We start from the raw sequence: 20312 nt of genomic DNA on the forward strand, positions 1-20312 counted from the left end.
TTTTTAATACTAGTAATGGGAGCCTGTTGACAGTGGAGACTGGTTTTCCATTGAGGAAGAAATCCTTACTGAGAGCAATGGATATTTAACTTAAACTCCTTTGAGGTATCTGGCTGTAGTCTTTTTTCTTTCTAAAAAAAACAAAAGCACTTGAGAGAAGAGCTCTCTTCAAGGATATCACAACTTCAGTCAAGGGTTGAGAATGTGAAAATCTCTCTGGGGTTGCAGGAAACAGAAGGGAATGCTTTTGGCATCTTCTGCTTTATGGAGTAATATAAGCTCAGTTTTTTGTTCTTTCCTTTTGCAGATTACCTTAATACCTGGTAATAGAACTTTGATTTTGTTAAGGATTAAAAAAAAGAGCCTAAAATCTAACTTTTCTGAGGCAGATGGAAGGAATGAATACTCTGAATAATGTTATTACTTCTCTCAACAGTCCATTTGTGTAGACACGTATGTTAATCTTGAATGGATTTCCTTTTAGGTATTCTTATGTCATGCAAAAAAATATTTCACACTGGAAACCTTGTTTTCCAAATGATACTGAATAGTAGTAAGCTTTTCAGTCTTCTTACTGATTAAATATCTGAACTATTTTGGCTGGGATGTAGTAGCCCTTGATTGTAAGTAATTGCATTTTAAAAATCAGTTATTTCCCTAATACTGTTCTTAGTAGAGGGCAGTATTGCAGATGCCATGGTACATGTCTGGATTAAAGGCTCCTTTTTTGACAGATCTTACTGTTTCTTTTTTTTTTTATTTATGGAATTGGTTTTGATCCTAATCTATGGATTAGCTTGATTAAATGAAAAGTACTGATTTAATGGAATTTCAGCAAGTGTGAGGCTTAATTAGAACTATATATGTACTGAATTCTGTAGAAAAGCATTATATGAAGATTCAAATTTTTTACTATTTAAGTTTTATATCAACATTTTAGAAATGCTAAACATATTATTGACAGTTTTAAAAAAAAGTAGTATTCCATTGAAAATATTATTTAAATATTAGATTAAAATGCTCATTTTGCCATTTTTAATTAAGCTACACCTATGATAGTCAAAACAGTGACTCATGTATGTCAGTTTTTGAGACATATAGACTGTCTAAAAACTTTCTGCTTTATATATTTTTAATCTATGAAATATCTATGTTAATTATTTTAAAGCAGTGCATATAATTTAATTGAACAGCACCATTTTTTAAAAATTTTCTATGATAGAAAGGAAACAGAATGCAATTTCTTAGAAACACTAGATGTCCCCCCAAACCTATTTACAGTCCTTTTTACAGTATATCACAGATACTCTAGAAATACATATAGAAATAGTTATATCTATGTGATGGGTAGCACAATCTCTAAGGTATATTCTGTGCTGGACTTATGTGAAAGTTGTTGTTTCTTAGTTATTCATGGGTTATAGTTGGTGTTTACATTCCATCTGCCATCACTGTCATAGTCTATGTCATGTCATGACTTCATGAAATGTATGTTACTAAAGGCCTTTAGTGCTGTGAATTCATCTTTGGGTAAATAGGTTTTCCTTCTTCATCTTTTTATGCACGAAACTGCCTTTATAGTTTCTTAGACTGGATTTCTGTAATTCATATCCTGATTCTTACTTCCATGTTAATACAAAGGTTCTAGATCTGTTTGATCTTCTGGAAGCCTAGCTGGTTGAACAACTTAGCAACTGCAGTTTTAAACAAGCTTCATGAGGAAAATTTCATTTTGGAAGGAAAAGGGAATAAACATTAAAAATATGTATATAGGAATTAAACAAGTGAAAAAGTACACAAATGCACACATGGAGACATATATATATATATATATATATATATATATACACACATATATGTGAAGGTTTAATCTTTCTTAAGATATCTTATTCTCAGTTAAGTTGCTGTGATTCCTATGTTGAGAGAGATGGCCTACCTTATACTTTTGTGTTTCTCAGTGTGTTTGAGTAAATTTTGAATTTGTATTTAATCCAAGTCAGATTACACAGTGTAAACCACAATCCATCTCCCAGTCCCATTATTAAAAGAACTTCCTAAATCAGTTCCTAATATAAACCCTGAACCTCACCAGCTACTTTAGTGTCAGCAAGCCCAGTAAATCCTGCTTGCATTTTGATAGTGTTTTGAATTTAAATATTCTTAAATTATCTAGTCAAAATTCTAATCTTTACCTTCTTTTATCAATAAAAAATAGCTAAACTAAAATTTTTTAAAAAAATTCATTCCTGCTGCCAGGGTATTTTTCACATTTACCAGCATTCAACCTCTACGTTACTGCCGGCTGCTTAAGCAGTTAAGAAACCATTAATGCTTTGTAGATCTCTGCAGGAAATTGAAAAATAATATAATGTATAATGCAAAGGACGTTGATGTATCTACTGCTAAAACTGACCAGAAACAAGGAGTTAACAATTATCATTTATGAAAATGGCCAGGATAATGTCATTGATCTCTAAACTGGGGTTCTTCAGCCTTCATTGCTAGCTAGGATAAATCTTGTTGCCTGCCAGCCTCTTCTCCAGTAGCATTACAGTCCCTCAGGCTTTGAACTCCCAGTCCAAGACTGTTTGTAGCCACCTGTCTTGCAGTGGTGTGCTGCAGAAGGACTGTGCAAACAGGGACAGCATTTATCACAGCACTGTCGCTGCTCATGGCTTCTCTGAGCTTTTGCTGGTTTTCTTCAGAGAGGCTGAGCTCACAGTACTGTTTCAGCAAACATGATAGATTGGCATTCAGAGTCTAAGTTTAGCCCTTAGCTCTGACCCAGATCACTTAAAGTATAAATGTATGCTCTGTGTGCATAGCTTTTTTTTCTGGGCAGCTGTTCACAACCCGTTGAAATGATACCCCCACCGTCCTCCTTACTTTTGAGATCTTACAATTCTCCTTGACTCAAGGAAAGAAACAGAAAAAATACAATTAGAGTCTAAATACTCCTCAGACATCAATTTCCCCCATTTCTTACTGAAGAGATATATATTTTCTATCTTCCCTGTCATTTTTTAGTTTCTGTTTTAGTTTCTGCCTGTAGTTGCAACTGGGCAGCTAAAAATGCATATATAAATATATTTTAAGAAATATTTGAAATTTTATTCTCCACCCAAGCTCATGGTAGCTACACCTTTATTTTGGAAAGATCTTGCTTTACAGTATGATGTAAAATTATTTTCAACTTTGGAATATAGTTTGGGAATAGAGGAAATGAGGTAAGGATTTATTTTGCCTGATTTTCAATAAATTTCATGCTTATTATTTTTGTACCAGTGAAGTTAAGGTATTGATTTTTTGATAACCACATGGAATGGTTTTCACTATTTTGGAATAAATAACATTATTTCCCTACTTAGAAGTAGATTAATAATACAAGGACTATTTTAAAAGTTTTGTTTCATAAGACTGAATTAAGGTTTGTGTTTTTTGAGGGACAGGTGCAGTAGACTCAGGATCTTCTTCTTCCTCTTCGTCATCCAGCTTTGTGAATGGTGCTACCAGCAAAAATCTGCCAGCTGTCCAAACTGTTGCTCCAATGCCAGAGGATTCAGCTGAAAACATGAGGTACACAAGTTCTATCTTTTAATATTAATTATAATTTCTCTTCCCAAATTTCTCTAATATAAAATAACTCATTTAATGTGCATTATTGTAGTTGTATGTGTGCTAGAGTGTATGTAATTTTGGGGTACCAAGGATGTGTGTACTAAAATAACACTTCACTGAAAAGTCTGAGTTTTTCAACTGAAGGGTCTAACTTGTTTAAATTATGCCAGACACTAAAACTTCATTAAAGTATTTTTTCAGTTGGCTGGTTTATTTTCTTTATTCAATAATGACAGTACATATTGGAAAGTAAGACGTTTGTAAATGGAGCACTAGGCAGTGGAAGGAGATGCTCAACCCCTCCTGAGCAAACAAAGGTTTGTGTTAAACTGGAGAGGAAAAAACCAGACTTGTATTTGAAAAGGATAATAACAAATTTACTTGTTCTGGAGTACTCTGCAAATACTCTGGAATTTATGAGGCTGACATACTGCTTACTCTGACATGACTTTTTCCATTTACTTAAAGCCATTTAAAACCTGTAAAGTTTGATCAAATTATGATCATCCTCTTTTCTAAAGAAGCTTATAGAAGCTTTTAAAACAGGTGTGATTTGACACAATTTAGCTTCTATTGTGAAGTTTTCTTACAATCATGGTCTCTTTTTTTTTACAGTATCACTGCAAAGCTTGAAAGAGCTTTAGAAAAGGTGGCCCCTCTCCTGCGAGAAATTTTTGTTGATTTTGCCCCTTTCCTATCTCGAACATTATTGGGTAGCCATGGGCAAGAGCTGTTGATTGAAGGTACTGTTCTGTCATTAGATTATATTATTTAAAACTATTATTCATTTCATATGAACAATTTTTTATTTTCACTAGACTTCATATAACTATTTTTGACAAAATAATTAATCAGTTCTTAATACATTGTGATTTCAGTTCTTTGCATTTAATTTCATTTAAAGTTATAAGTGATAGCTTTTATATCCTTTTATTCCCCTGAGATGCTGTGTAATGATACATCCTGTCACAAAATAATCTCCATAGTTCACCTTTCTCTCCTCAGATTAATTCAGTGCTTCAGCCTGACTTTGAGAAAGTAGTGAAAATGCAATTAAAAAGTGTAAACTACTCCCACAGAAGAAAGTAAAATAAGACCATGCTCCAACATTGTATCTGTATTTGGTAGGGCTGTTTTTTCCTCAGGCAGGTCAATTCACAAAGGCGCATAAAGAACTGTGCCTAGAGGGGGAATAAAAACTGCTAAATTTTAAAGGAAAGTATCCTTGACCACTTTCAAGGATTTTTATGGGGTTTATGTGCTATCTTTACTACTTCATGGTTAGAAAATTTGCCTCATAAATGAGGCAGGAAGTAATGCAGAAGTTATGCAGACCATGCAAATATGACAAGCTCATGAAGAAAGTAATGAATCAGTACTAGTGCAGCTAAAATAGTGAAGGGGGAATTTGCATCAGCATGCACAGGTCATGTATTCAGAGGAATATGTTCAGCCAAGTAAATTTTTTCCTTTCAGGATTCTTCTGACACACAGTATTGCTGTTAATTGAGATGAAAAAGTCTCACTCTGACAAGGTTTATCATATGGAAAGATGTACACAGGAAAAAAACAGCTTTGTGTTCAAATTCCAAACCCCCTTCTATTACACACGTTTTACCTAAATGTTTGTGTACAGTTTTTCCTATGGTAATTCCAGGATTATATCTCACAGTGTTGGCTCTTGTTACTAGAAATATTTACATCTTGTAACTGAAATTTTCTACAACTTTCTTTTCTTTCATCTTCTTATCCTGTAATATTATTATTATTGAATAATACCAAAGAATGGTATAGTAGCAGCTTAGAGTACTCAGAAGCTTGAGGTATTGTTAATTTTATAGCTTGTGACTAAGTTGCACTTCTCACTTAATGACACCTAAATTAATGGTCTGAGATTCACATTACAATGACTAAGAGAATTTATGGGCTACATTCTTAAGTCTCTTATTTCAGTGAAATTGGTTGCAAAATTTGTAGCAGTATTATCCTTTTCCATTTGGCAATTGATGAATTGCAGAATAGGTTTTATAAACTATCACTAAAATTGTCTTAGTTTTCCTGAGTTCTTTAACTGATTTTAAAAATTCTTCATTGATGTCCTTCTGCTGTTGTATTTTTGTCAGATCTGTAGCATGAACAAGGCTATAGCAGTTCCCAGGATATGACAAAGACTGAAATGCTAGAGGTCACAGGAATCTCACAACTATACAGCCATATTTAATCTCACTATTTATCCATAGAGAAAAGTTTTGTTGGATTGTTTTTGGCTTACAGCATTTTTCTGATAACTACTTGGAGGGTCATTCCATATTTTGCCCCTATTTTCTCCCTATCTATGACTTAGCCACCCAATTTGGAATCAGAAAACATTGTTCACAAACCAAATGCTGAGTTCCAAAACAAGCAATGTCCTCTACATTATTTTTCTTTAATTTTATATCTCACCTTCTCTTCAATCAATCTCTCATTCCTGATTTCTAAAAACCAGTCCTTTCTTCCCAAGTTATTGAAATAGAAATCTGGGAAGTAAAAAAAAATTCAAGCACACGATAGATTTTTACATTGTGACACTTGAATTTTTCTTTTCCACGTCTAAAATACTTGGGCTTTTTTTCTTCTTAACAGAGGATTCAGAGAATTGCTTTTATAGTAATTGTGTACTTCTGATCTTTTATCTCTTCATTGCCTCCATGAGACCCTTTTTCTCAACTAAACTGAATTCTTGCCTCGTAAAGATGCCTTTGAAAGAGAATTCCAAATTCTCTCTTATTCTGATACCTGATTTATTTTGAGAAGTTTTCTGTCATTCCTTGCTGAAAGGCAGGGGTAGTGTTGAAGTATTTGAAAGTGCTATCCAGGTAATGACTCAAGAAAGAGGGATTTAGGGGTGTTATTCAGGATATGAGAGTGCATACAATTCCTGTGGGGCTTTGATAATTGAAATTTGATTTTTTTTTTTTTTTACTGCAAGTAGTAATTAACTTAACACTTTTATATGCAATGGTTTAATTCGTTACTTTATATGTAAAGGTTTTAGTTATAAGAATCAAAAAGGAGAAAATAAACTTTAATTAAGTCTTAAGGCACTTGTCTGTTTTTCAAATTGATCACCATAAAAATATCTGTTGTGTTCAATGAAGGATGTACTTTCAAGTTTAACATACCCTTTCCTTCTTCGCTCTTTTTCAAAACCTCCTCATGGTATGAAGTTTCTCCCCTATCACATTTTGGTAAAATCAGAATACTGTCAGACATCCTTGATGCAGTGTGCTTTTTCCTGAGGCTCTTTCTAGTGCATGCATGTGTGTAAGAAATGCTAAATGATTTTCAGATTTGGTAAGAATGTACACAGTCTCGTAGCTGAGTGCATACTGAAGAGCACAAAACAAAAGTAAGAAGAAAACAAAATTAATTTTAAAACTTCTAAAACAGGTTAATAATAAAAATTTTCCTGAATATCTGATGGTTTATGATAGCTGTTGTCAATATATTTTTGGAAGTGTGAATACAGCTTAGTTATGATTTCACCTTTTTGTTGTAGTGCAGCTGCCTCAAACCTTTGCTGAACAATCTTGAAGTCATATCCATCAGGCTTTATCATCATTCTGTCCCACGGGAGACTGGTTGATCTATTGTTTGAGTAAATTATGCTTAATGTCTTAGGGCCTTCCTAACTTTTGAATGGAGTTGAAATGAACAGGCTGCAATGATCTTTGGTCAGTCTAGACCAAAAACTTGGGCCACTAATACTTGAAATTATTCATTTCTCTTGCTCTGGCAAATTCCTAAATGTGAATGGTAACAGAGGAACCCCATCAGGTAGTAATCTGACATTGCACTATATATTTATTGGTAAAATTCCTCATCTATTTGCTCTACTAAAATTACCAAATTACTAATTAACGAAATAGTTACTTGCTCCTATTTCTAAAACCAATTCTTTCTTCAAAAGTATCTTTCACTCCACTGAATTTCAAATGTTTCCTCAACTTCTCAGAATATTTTCTGAGTAGAAAATATTGTCAGTGATGGGTTAAAAGGGACCTTTTTGCATTTGAATACAAATAGCTTCAAACAGAGTATACACTGCTGTGGTTCGTCAACTGAGGTTCTTCCAATGCCTCCGAGAACAGAAGTTGCAAAGGTTAAAATCATCCGTACAGAATCTAATTGGAAACAAACATGCATTATGTGTAGGCCACATATTTCAGCTTAGCAGAGCTCATTGTGGAGTTCCATTTAACACTTGCACAGATATGTTTTTGCTAACTAGTTTCCATATGGTCTGCAAATTCCCTCCATGTAAAGTGCATGACAACATTCTAGCTTTTAGGTGAAAATGTTACAGGCAAGTGTAATCTGATCTGTAGCTGAAAGAAAACCTATATCCTCTTTTTGTCAAGCACAGATGGCTAAAAGTATTTCCACTACAGCTATTCTTGGAGTGTCTGGAGCAGTAAGAATAGGTCCACGGCTGAAACACAGTCACATAGAATGCTTTCCCTTCTCTTGAGTGAGGTACCAAAGAAACTTCACTGATGCTTTTACTTTGCTGTATCATTAGCTGGGTAGAAGGTCAGCCAGGTAGCCCTTCACCAAAGGATCTCTGATGAATTCCTTGATGTACATTTGATATGTTTCTGATACAGGCACAAGTCAGATGACAGAGAGAAATGTTTTTGCGCTGATAGGAGCAGGATCTGTTTCTCCTCATTAACTCACCACATGGCTCTATGAAAATATTCAGTAGAGGTGGTGATGGACTAGCTTTGTATCATGTTTGACAGGAGGCTTCTTGAAACGATTGAAAAATTGCCCAAAACATTCCTTTGGAAACCACAGATAGAACTTGGGTGCTAAATGACACTATTCTAAAAGCTCCGCAAGCCCCCAAGTGTGACATCACTGTGGCATCTACCAATACTGGCACAATTAGTTTCTGATTTTTTTTAATAATACTGAATGTTTTATTAGGAAAAGCAGGACAACCATTTTCCTTTAGATACTATAATAATCTGGAAATCCCTTATACTTTCTGGGGAAAATTCATTTTTTTGGAGCTTAACATGCCCCTTGAGTTTCTCTTAGAAACTTTTCAGGACCTTTGTATTACTGTGTTCAAGACCACAGATGCTGTAAAGTAGAAAAATGCCTGTTCTTGCAGAACTTCTTTTTTTCCTGTACATTTTATTCTCTCATTCTTTTATCTCACTCTGCCACATCCCAAACATTTTCATTTGTGTGTCCAGGCATGCTTTCTTCCAGCTAACTAAAAATAAGGTAATTGCCCTACCAGTCTGTAGGACAGCATGTAGCCAACATTTTGAACAAAATAAATAATTTAATTAATATTTGCAAGTAAAAGAGAAAAAGAATAAATACATAATATTACGATTTTAAAATTTGTATTAACTCAAATTAACAGCTAGTAAATAAAGCTTTAAGCTATTTATGGTGCTGAAATTTCTATAATCAAATATTTTGTCTCCTTTTGCTATTTTTATTAACAGTCTTTTTTTATAGTGTTGAATTGTGTCTGGCAAAACTAAGTGCTTACGTGAAGATATACAAAATGAGAAATGAAGGCATTGCATTGGAGAGATATATTGAATCACTTTCTGGACTAACCAAAACTCAAGAAAACTTCTAGGGGCAAAGAACAGACTTAGATCCATCCTAAGGATCCTAGGAGATGGGGACAAAGCGATGCAAAGAATGGAGGGATTGCCAAAATAATTGGGACGTTTGGCTCCCTTGGCTCATTGCTGAGACAGCAAAGACTTTTCCAGTGTCTTGGAAGAACAGATGAGTGATTTCATTTCTGTGCATAAATTTGGTTAAACTCCCACTATCTTGTCCCATAGTGAGCACTTCAAGAATGATGCCTACACTGCAGAGGTATGAAGTACTATGTTAGCAGCTTGATATGTTCAATGTATCAAAAAGACATAAAAAGAAGTTAAATACTACAGGAGCCTTTAGAGTTTCCATCAAGAGAATGCCTGAGGAGGGTAAATGGGATTGGAAAACTTTAATAGCACTTACCCTCAATTATTGCAATTGATGTTACTTGTAGTCATTATGACTATTTCAAATTTTTTTTCCAAATGTAGTCGTCAATCCAACTTCTCAAGAGGAAAAATGTCATGTATTTGCTGGATGCTTTTGGAACTTCTTTGTGACTTTTGAGCATGTGAATCACCATTTTCTCTGTGCCACATCATGGAAGGAATAATAGTCTGCATTAACCTTAATTTGCTTTAACATCATCGTGACTTATTTGTTCACATAGTGATAGACAGGTGTACTTCAATGTCAGCTAGCCACCTGCAGAAATCAGTAAAAAATCAGTGTGCTTTTTCCCTGCTCTGCAGTTGATTGCATCTGAACTGTAGATGAAATCAAGAATATGTCATTTTCCCTTGAGGCATCAAAGATGTTCAGTGCTTATGCCACTTTATGAAATAAGCCTTTCTTCTGATTTTTTAATATGTGTGATCATGTGTGTATATATATAAAAATTGATTTCCATTTTTTGGAGAAGTTCTTTAATCATTACCTTGAAGCTCATTTTAGTATGAGACATTTTCTCTGCATAATGAATTTGTCTTTTCAGGGAAGCCTCATGTAAGCTCATGCCAGCTCTACTTGGGTCTCAGATTTCAGAGATCTCTTGCAATTATATGACCGCATAGCTATATATGTACTTTAATCTGATTTTTTTGAGAACATGAAACTTATGTGATTGTTGTGATTGTCCTGAGTGAGGAGGCCTTTTAGTTTCTTGATAACTTTTCATTGTGTTGGCCAGTTTAAAGAGGTTGCTTAAAAGATGTTATTTTTACACAATATTCCCAAATATAAACATCTGTTTATAAAAAATATCCCCTGTCTTGGGTTAGGGTGTTTCTTACTCACCCTCAATATTTTCTCTGCACTATTTTTTGAGGTGCGCCATGATTGTTTAGTAAAGGAATGGAAAACTGAGTAATAACTCAAAATAATCAGCTGATTCATTTGTAATATACTGTATAATATACTCTGTTGGTACAATACTGTGGGCATTGCAGCACAAGGAGCAGGAAGGCAATTGATAAAGCAGGACTGTGGGAGCAGTAGGAACTCAGCCTTATTAAACATCAGGGAATCCCTGGTGGACATCAAGGGCATTGTTAAAACTTTCAGTGGAGGGCTCAGGCCAGTGTCATTTGCAGCAGGTGTCTCACTGGACATGATCACTCTGCTCAGTAAGGATGAGGAATCTTATGCATTATTTGGTTGTACTGGGTCAGGAACTCTAAGTTCATTTTCAAAGCTAAGTACTTTGCTGTGCCACATGCCACTCCTTCCTTTCCTTGTGCCCAAAGGGACTTAAGTGTACCTTCTTCTCTCTCCAGGAAGAGGAGATGCTGCATGTTTAGAAGAGTGCAGTTAAATGCTGTGAATTTTTTGACCCAGTCCTCTGTAAGACAGTTTTTCTGAATTTGTGGTAGTAGGATTCCTATTCATAGATTACTTTTCATCTTCACTATGAAGATTTGCAGAAAGATCCCAGAAAAAAATGCACTACTGTCTGAAAATAACCCCCTTCTTAGATAAAGAGGTTAGAATAATAATGATTTATGGATAATGCTTTTCTTCAGTTTGTGTTTTTCTTTTTAGCTTTAAGAATTTCTGTAAGCAATTTACAAGATTATATTTTTACCATGAAGAAAACCATAGGTCATTTTGAAACAGGGCATGAAATCCTCCAACAGATAAAATTTAAAATACTGCTGCTGCTTGAAAAGCTATTTGCACACATTTTAACCCATTCGTGAGCAGGAAAAAGAAAAAAGTTCATAAATTTCAAACTGATGTGCAATTATAGGCGTGTCAGAAATTTGTTTTAAGAAGTTCTCTGTCTAGGGTTGGTATGATTAGCTCCTAGTATCTGACTGAAAGGCTCCACAGTGTGCTCATGTCTCACTTTGGGACTGATCACAGATTTTACTAAAAAACATCAATAAGTCAGGCACACATGGAGACAGAAAACAACACCAGTTTTCCAAAAGACTGTTTGGTAGGAACAAAGAAATGCTGAAGAGCTAAGTGTATATTCAAATCTGCCTATTTATTTACACTTACTCCAGAGAGTCAAGGTTCAAAGTTCACAACTTATTAAGTTTCTTTAGAAGTAGGTTACTAGTGACAAGACAGAATCCAATTCAGACAGCTGAAGTGCAGGTGCCACAAAAGATGTCTCTATTATTTACCCACATTGAAATCTTCAAACTGTAATGAGCCCAACACAAGTTACAGAACATTTTTCTTCACATAATATACCTTTATGACATCTTTAAAGGGATATCATTGCAAACACCAGAAAGAGGATACACGTTCATTCAATTTTGATTTAACTCTTGATTTACTGAAGTTCCTGTGTGCAGAAATATGTTCTGAGCAGATGTTTAACATGGCAGGAAACATTATAGATCAGAGATCCAGATAGCAACTAGGAAATGCATAGCATCTGGCACCTTTTTGAAAGTAAACCTGCCAATAATTAATTACACATATGAGCCACTCTATCCCTGTCTAATGAGTTGGACACTTACTAAGATGTATTAGACTGTGGAACAGAGGTTAACTGCTCATGCTCTCTCCTGTCTCTGACTTGTGTGGTCCCAGTGTAACTTAAGGGTAGAAATTGTTGTTGGCACTCAAATTTTATGTAATTTATTAGATTATCATTATTACATTGATTATTAATCAAGATGTCTTTACATTCCAAAATGTAAAGAATTCCCATTAGACAGAAATTGGGGTTCTTCTGTTGCTTTGACAATGGAGGAAAAAAAATTACTGAAATTGTGAGACTAATTGTAAAGTTTAGTTAGGAGTGTGCAGATGTAAAAATTAGTACATACGTGCCTTCAGGAAAGCAAAAGCTGGTAACAATACAAAGTAGTCAGGTTTAATGAAAGGAAACTCTGAAAGTTATCCTTGAAAATATAGAGGGCACTAGATGTTTGAAGTTACTAAATTAGTATTTGAAGTGCTATCATATTGGAAATGATATCATACAATTATTACATATCATGCTAAATTACTATTGGAAGTGCTTTTATTATTAGGAAGTGAAGAGCATCAATTACTGGTTTTTTTAAAGCGCATAATGAAATGCACAAATTATTGGAGCCTTTAAAGAGTAAGAAAAGAAGTTAATTGTTTGTGATCCCTGGATCCCGTTTACTTCAGCAGTATTAGCCACTTTCTCATAAATTTCTTTTTCAAGCTGGTAGCCTGTAGTCCAGTTGCAAGCCAAAAGGCCTAGAAAGGACTGGTCCTTTTGCCTTAGAATTCTAGAAAAATACCCTCCCTGATGTCCATCTCCCTGTTACCCTTCTTGATAGTCCATCTTTTTTGTAATCCAGTTCTGTCTCTCTTCTTGCTTTAACTTCCAGCTTTACTGGGAAATATTTTTTCTAGTGAATTTTCCTACTAACCTACTAAAAAAAAAAGAGTAGCAAGAGACCTATTTGAAGTTATTTCAAGGAAATAATTTTTAAAAGATTCTGGATAAAGTTCTTAACATGTGCAGGCACTGCTGTAACACAGCCTGTAGGTGGACTCATCATATCAACTATACAGCAGTGCTGAATGGTAACACTGGACTAAGTTGTACAATATTTTTTTTAGAACAGCCACCTTTTCCCCCCTTATTATTTTCTCCTCTACTGTCCACGTCCAAAGAAAAACGAGGTGGTATGCCAAAATGGTATTCAGTATCTACAGGATGTTCATGCTGTGACTGAAGCTCTCCACAGGCAGAGGTTCTTTGGTTCTTATTCCACTTAATTCATCATTCAGAACGCAGCAGGGGACTCTGCCTGATTTTGGACTTGAAACAGTTAGGCTGGTATTTGCCCCAGCCCTTGTCCTCTGAAGGCTTAGAAATGGAATCAATCTACTTTATTACACCGGCAGTGTTTTCCAGAGAACTACCTAACTGACAATCTATAGGGTGCAAATAACATCTCTGTATCAGATGCCCTGAAAGATGTATTTCTCATGAGACATAGTAAAATATTTCTTTTCCGTGTAGTCTGTGTTCCATGACCAGGTTCTTTACAAAATTAATCTAATTTAGGGCTGGTCACAGGTTTTCCGTATAAATTTCTAACTTTCTGTCTACTTATCACCTGTTCTATGACCCAGGCTGAAACATTTTAATTAGTGACCAAATTTATGAAGTTTCCTTACTGGTCCTGATGATTTAAAGGCATTTCTTCAGTTCATTCTGTTAGATATGGATTTACTTGTTTCCATGCCTTCAAGGCTCAAGAAAAGAATCTTGCACAAAAACTATAGACTCAATTATTTGAAAAACTACTACACTTGAATTTTAAAAAATACCTTTTTATAGATAATTTTTTGATTGGAAAAAAATGTTAATTATAGTATAAACATTAATGAACCCTCTAGCTTGATTTACCTAGATATTAACAGATTCCCTACATACCTGGGATTATTTTTGCAAGAACTAAGGTACAGTATCTTTACCGTGTTCAGTGCCACTTTATGTTAAATTTTACCTCCTTCAAAAAAAGATCCTCAGATCTGCTAAACATCTATTCTCTTATATTGTCTGATGGTGTGTGGAATTTTATGATTCAGTCTTTTTATACTTCTTGTCTGTGGAGATTTTCTTGCAATGAGAAAACCTCACGCTGAAAGAACTTGTCAGACAACAGAGACAGTTGTGATATGTCAAATTAAGATGGCAAAGTGATGTCAAAGCAAGTCTAGAGAGAGCCCATAACAATGTTACTGTCAAGTAAATATAGAAAACTGAAACACAAGAAATACGAGTTATTTCAAGAGATCTATGACTGCAGAGGGTTTCTTGTGTTTTGAGAGACACTGTTTCAGAATGATTAGCTCTTGTCAGTAGGGCTTCAGGACAGAAGCGAGATCTGATGGCAGCCAACTAAGGTCAGCAAAGTTCAGCTTGGAGATTTTTCTTTTCCTTTTCTTGTTATCAAATTCTCAGGAAGCATTTACATTTACACAAAATTGGTTTTGCTACTCAGGAGATCACATCTACTTAAAATAAGGGTCATCTTGTTCACCTTAGAAATTTAGGAAGCTGCATGAGCTCTGAGCTTTTCTTATACTCCCTATTTGTAGCTGTGCTGGTTCACTCAGTGTGGCCCCAATATTGCTAAAGAGAAGAAATATAAGAAAGTAAGGAGGATCAGTTGGAGTAAGTGGTTTTATTGCTGGGCAGCTTAACCTTTTCTCACCATCCTTTTTTTGTCATTCACCAGGGACGTATTTCAGTTTTGCCATGTCCCCCTAATAATAGGAAAGAATGTAACAAGGAGCTAGTAGAAAATAATAGAAAGAAGAAAGCAAAAAGTAATTCCTATGTTTACTGTAAGAGGAGAGAAACAAAAAGGAATAAGCTCATAAAATAGGAATAGGTTATAGACTGAAGCTGAGAAAAAGTTGATAAACTTTAGGAGTAAAAATAAAGCTTCATACCTAAGGAAAATACTGCATTAAGTAACACTTTTCCAGGGAAATCTTGATATTCTAGAGGCTGTTATTTGGGATCATACCTATGATGTATCTTTTCTAGGATGTCCCTTTTGACAACCTTAGAAAGACTTGGAAAAGGTTCTTGAGATGAGGAGAAAGCACCATTATTGTAGTAAAGGTATAAAATATAAACATTTACTTATGTTAGTGAGTGAAATTAATGTCTTCATTTCTGCTTGTATAGTTTGAAAATAATTTACTACTGAGGTAATACTTGCAAAATGTATTTCCTCTAACTCAGATTTGAGAGGAGGTGAAAGACTGAGGAAAAAAGAGAAAGGAGAGGTAGATGTTTCTTCATTTCAATAAGACAACCTTTTTTTTCCATGTATTAAATATGTGGCAACTTCTTTGGTATCACTTGTTTCCCTTTAGTAATTTTTCTACAAATTTAATTACAAAACTGGCAACTCTCTTGGGAAAGGAATGCCAGGAAAATACAAAAAAATACATGACAGAACTTCAAAAATATTTTAAATTCTCACATTTTAAATTAAATTTTAAATGTCTTTATCAATAAATGCTTTTCTTACTTCTGCCATTGAAATGAAATGTCCCTGGCAGCAGCTAAGTTAGAAATTTATTGACAATTGTGAGCCACTTATTTGAATAATATCTTAGTATAAAGAGGAAAATTAGAAGATTTTTGGGATAATATTTGAATTTTCACAGTGGACAATTTGGTTTTGGAGGAAAAATCTGGAATGCTTTTCATTGAGATTCTTTCTAGATAAATAAGTGTTTGGGATTTTCTGGAACCTGTGTTTTCCAGGCTTCTCCTAAAAAAAAAAGTTTATAACTTATTCAAGTCTACCTTAAAATGAAGTACATTTTAAAAGAAAAGCAATAATTCCACTTTACAGACCTTTTCAAGATTGGAGATATTTTAGTTTGATCAATTGCAGCACAGTGTGATCATTGATTTGGGTGTTTTTACCTGTAGTCTAGAAGAGGAGGAAATACATTAAATTTACAAAAAAATTCTAGTAAATATGTGTCATACCACTTAAAAAAAATCTGCTTCACTTAATAGGGAATTGTTTTCTTATAATTAATATTTGTGTTGAATTATTTTATATAAAAAGAATGGTTTTGTCTTTTTTTTTTGTTAATGCTGATTAGAACAATTTCTCAATTGATGCATGATAGATTGATGTAAATCTTAGATCTGTTGTACTATAGAAGTTGGATAACCAAATTATTTCAATATCATACAATGCTTAAAAATATTTGGAAGATATTTAGAAATATTTCTGTCTGAAGAAACTGTTTTAAGAGAAACACATACAAATACATATATTAAGTAAATTCCAATGGAGCATTGGACAAATAAAAATTTACCACAGGCATTAAATTAAAAACTGAATCAGTTTTGAAAATCTTCTGCAGTATATTAAATTGAACAGTGGTAGTGGATTTTATTTTATAGATTAAGTAGTCTCCTTTTCACTTGATAAATGAGAATTTGTGCATCCCATTACAGTAAAGGAAAATTGTCAGAAAATCCTCAGGTTAGCATAAGGCTGGACTCTTCAGAGTAGTGTGGCACTAGCATCAGTTTTGTCAATATCATTGCAGCTCATGGGATTACTGGACAAAAGTCTGTAATTTTAAAAACTAAATCATCTATGTGCTGTAATAAATCCTCTCTCTGTGGGTACACTCTCAGGGGTTTTTGCCATTCTATGATTCCATAGGGATGTTTTCCAGTCCATATTTAGATTCCTTTTTAGTAACTGCAATTGTGAAGAAGTTTAGGTTTTCTCACTTTAATAAAATTATTCAAGAAACTATTACATACCAGTCTTACTCTTTTAAATATTGCCCCAATATTAAGGTCTGTTTTGTTTTACTGATCTGACTAAAAGGGATGACCCATTTGAGTTGTGTTGGGAGATGTTAAAATCTGGGAGATTTTGTTGACCTATCACTGTTTATTTGAGGTGTTTCTCCTAAGATGTCCATTCTAAAGATTTATGATAAAATTTTAAAGGTATTCTATTTGATTACCTGGATGATACCTTTCCTGTCTTTCCAGTACCACATAAAAAGACAATTGCTTGTAATGTGCAGTACCTTTCACCATAACCAAAAAATCCTTTAAGAATTGTAACTGTTTTGATCAACTAAAAAACATGGAGTCAAATTCACATTCACTGTATTTTTCTGTATCGCTCTTCTGTTCTGTAAAGGAGATTTGCCCGTACAAAGAATGGTCTGGAGTACTAATACAGCCATCCTTCGTGGTCCCTAGAGTTGGCAGTAATGTCAGTCAAGGCTGCTGGAGGAATTGTTAAATCCATAGCCCTGACTTTGTTATTTTTGTGAGTTATGTCTTTGGAATAGTGTTTTCTTTCATCTAGTAAAAGCAAAGTTATAATTATTTTGCAACATGGCTGTGATTTCCATCTGCAGACTTTCTTCAAATCCTGAATATTTCCCAGCCTTTGCTTTTCATAAGGACCATTAGTGTAACTTAAATGCCTACAAAATATGTGACATATGTATGGTTCTAAAATGAATTTTGAGTGTAATCTTGCAAAGCTTTACATTCTGTTTAATAATCTTCCCACTGCTCCCCCAATAATTGCTTGCTTTGGAATAAGAACATCTGTTGTTTCAGTTTAAGTTTTGTATACTTAGCATTTACTGTTTACTTCCCAATTTTTCACCAATCTTATATTTTCTCTCCATACTCTCTCTTTTCAGGTCTTTAGGGATCTCCCCAGGAATTTGATAATTCATGAAAAACATTACTTTGAATCTAATTTTCTCTGAGTGGCAGCATATGGAAGAGAGGGGATAATATAGATTTAAATTATCTAAATAACTTTTTTGGTCAAAAAAGGAGTCCTATTACTTCTTTCTTATAAATCGCATTTAGAAATATATTTCAAAGAAACATGTGCCAGAATTTGCTGAAGAAAGAGGTTTAGAATGAGCAAATAAAATATAAGGAAAACTCGCATTTCCAACCAAAACATCACCATAACTTTTGTCCTAGTATTTTCACAGCCAAAACATGCTTTAGTTTCTGTGCCCAGGGATCAATGTCCTTGAAACTTTGTTGTGCCATTCCTAACAAATGCTGAACAAAGTAGAAGGGAAAAAATGAAAACCCAATCTGTGAGTGGTAATTACCAGTAGAAAATTCCTATTCTGTCTCATGGCATAGAAATCACTGAGGACTATGGAAAGAGATATCACAGTAGGAGTTACCCATAATTGTTATGAACATTTTGAAAGAATTTGAAACAGTACAGTTTTGTTTAAGGTATGTGGAAGACTATATCAGTAGGAAATAAAAAAAGCTTACCTTACAAAAAAAAAAATCTACAAAGAATTACAGTGTTTTCTCTGGTTTTTTTTCTGTGTAATTTTAGGTGGTTTTGCTCATTTCTAGGTACAATTTACTCATTTTTCACATTAATAAAATAATGGATTTAATAGCATGTGTGGTTTTTTCATAAGTATCTTGTACTATACAAAGCCTCTATAGTTTTGATGACATGCTGTAGAGGAATAATAAAGACCAATTTTTCTCTGAACTGAGTTAAATGGATTCAACCTTCTCAAACATTTTACCAGCCATACCTGAGATTTCTCAGGTAAGCAGAAGCTATAATTGAGTGAAAGATTTCTAAAAGCTCTAAAGTTTTGTTAATTGCATCTTTTTTTCTAAGTTGAACATGAGCTATAAAAACATTTAGGTTTTGTTTTTGCTAGTATTACAATTGATTCCAGTTCCAATGAGGGTTTAAGTTGACACAAAGTAAAATCACTGAAAGAAAATGCAGGCAAACCTTAATAAGTACCAGATGAAGTTGTGGTGGTATTCAGTTAGACCCGTACACACATTGTATTAATAATAATAAAAAGAAGTTCAAAACCATGATCTTATTTCATGAGGATTTTTTTTAAAAAAATTGATTTTATCAGCCTACATTATATTTCTTCAAAATGTAAATTCACACTGACTAGTTCAGCATGGTGACTTGGAAGTTTTGAACCTATGACTTCATTGATGCCGCAGGCATGACTAAAACAGTATAGTTGAAATTAATCTTTTTTTAGACATTAATAAGTCATAGTGAAAAGGAATAATTAGCATATCTTTGGGCCAACAGAAGAGCACTGAAAAAGAAGTCAAGTAAACCAGAGCATTTCAAGATAATTGCCAGGCATACATCATTTATTCCAGATTAGCCAAGGTCATGCACTTGATGCTTCCAGTTTTTGCATCCATATATGTGGTCATTGTTGCCATCAAATTGCTGAATTTTGATGGCTATATTTAATGGACTGAGAATAGACCATGAAGAAAACTACTGAAGAACAGCAAATGTAAAAAGCGCGCACTCCATTCAGTTCAACAGTGACCTTTTTAACCTTGCTGTATGCAGGAAATACCCACTTGTATTTTAGTAATTACATTAGCTTCCTTAATGGCATTTGATACAGATGGTATAGGAAGAACTTATCTGCTGCTGAAGAATGCAGGCAACAGTTTTAGTTTGAGTGGCAAATACTTTTTCTCATTAGAGTTGAGGAGGGGAAAGAGAACTGAAAATAGATTTGTGTGCTCTTTTCAATCAGAGATGCCATTATTTTTCCAAGCTTGTTATCTTTTTTTTCCTCATTATGTTAAAACTAATAAAATTTTGCACACATTGAAAACTCCTGTCAAACCCTGCAAAATGGTAAAGAGGAAGAAAAAATGCAGTTGTTAGCACTCTGGAGCTTAGAAAATCAATTGGAAAATTGATATTTATTCTGATTCATACTACAAATCCTATTTTTAGTTTTATGAAGAGACTTCAACCAATTTATGTCTTCTGTACTGTCTGAAAAATGGGAGGAAAACTTTTCTACCCCTCTTTTAATTTTTATATGTCAGGATATAGACTGTGCACTAAGGGAAACTTTTTTTGTTCCTGTGCTGTGCCAGAAGAAATGAGTCAATTCACACAATTTTGACTCCTAGAGGAGAGGAGGGTACAAATCTAGAAACTGAAAAAGTAATAAGATTATCTTTTTTTCTGGTCTATGAAGGAAAAGTTAAATAGGATAGGGATTGGGGTTCTTCCTAAACTTGCTCCTGCAGCTTT

At 34.1% G+C, this 20312-nt stretch overlaps 1 protein-coding gene across 5 annotated transcripts in view; it reads left to right on the forward strand.

The window, feature by feature from the left end:
• Positions 1 to 20312, forward strand: part of NBEA (neurobeachin) — a 453368-nt gene that overhangs the window by 185086 nt on the left and 247970 nt on the right. For all 5 annotated transcript variants that reach the window (XM_058800580.1, XM_058800578.1, XM_058800579.1 and 2 more), the window contains 2 exons: positions 3450 to 3576; positions 4234 to 4361. In XM_058800580.1, the coding sequence (XP_058656563.1) occupies positions 3450 to 3576; positions 4234 to 4361 (255 nt within the window). The remainder of the gene's footprint in view (positions 1 to 3449; positions 3577 to 4233; positions 4362 to 20312) is intronic.

The sequence above is a fragment of the Ammospiza caudacuta genome, chromosome 2, assembly GCF_027887145.1.
Source record: "Ammospiza caudacuta isolate bAmmCau1 chromosome 2, bAmmCau1.pri, whole genome shotgun sequence".
NCBI classification, from domain to species: Eukaryota; Metazoa; Chordata; class Aves; order Passeriformes; family Passerellidae; genus Ammospiza; species Ammospiza caudacuta.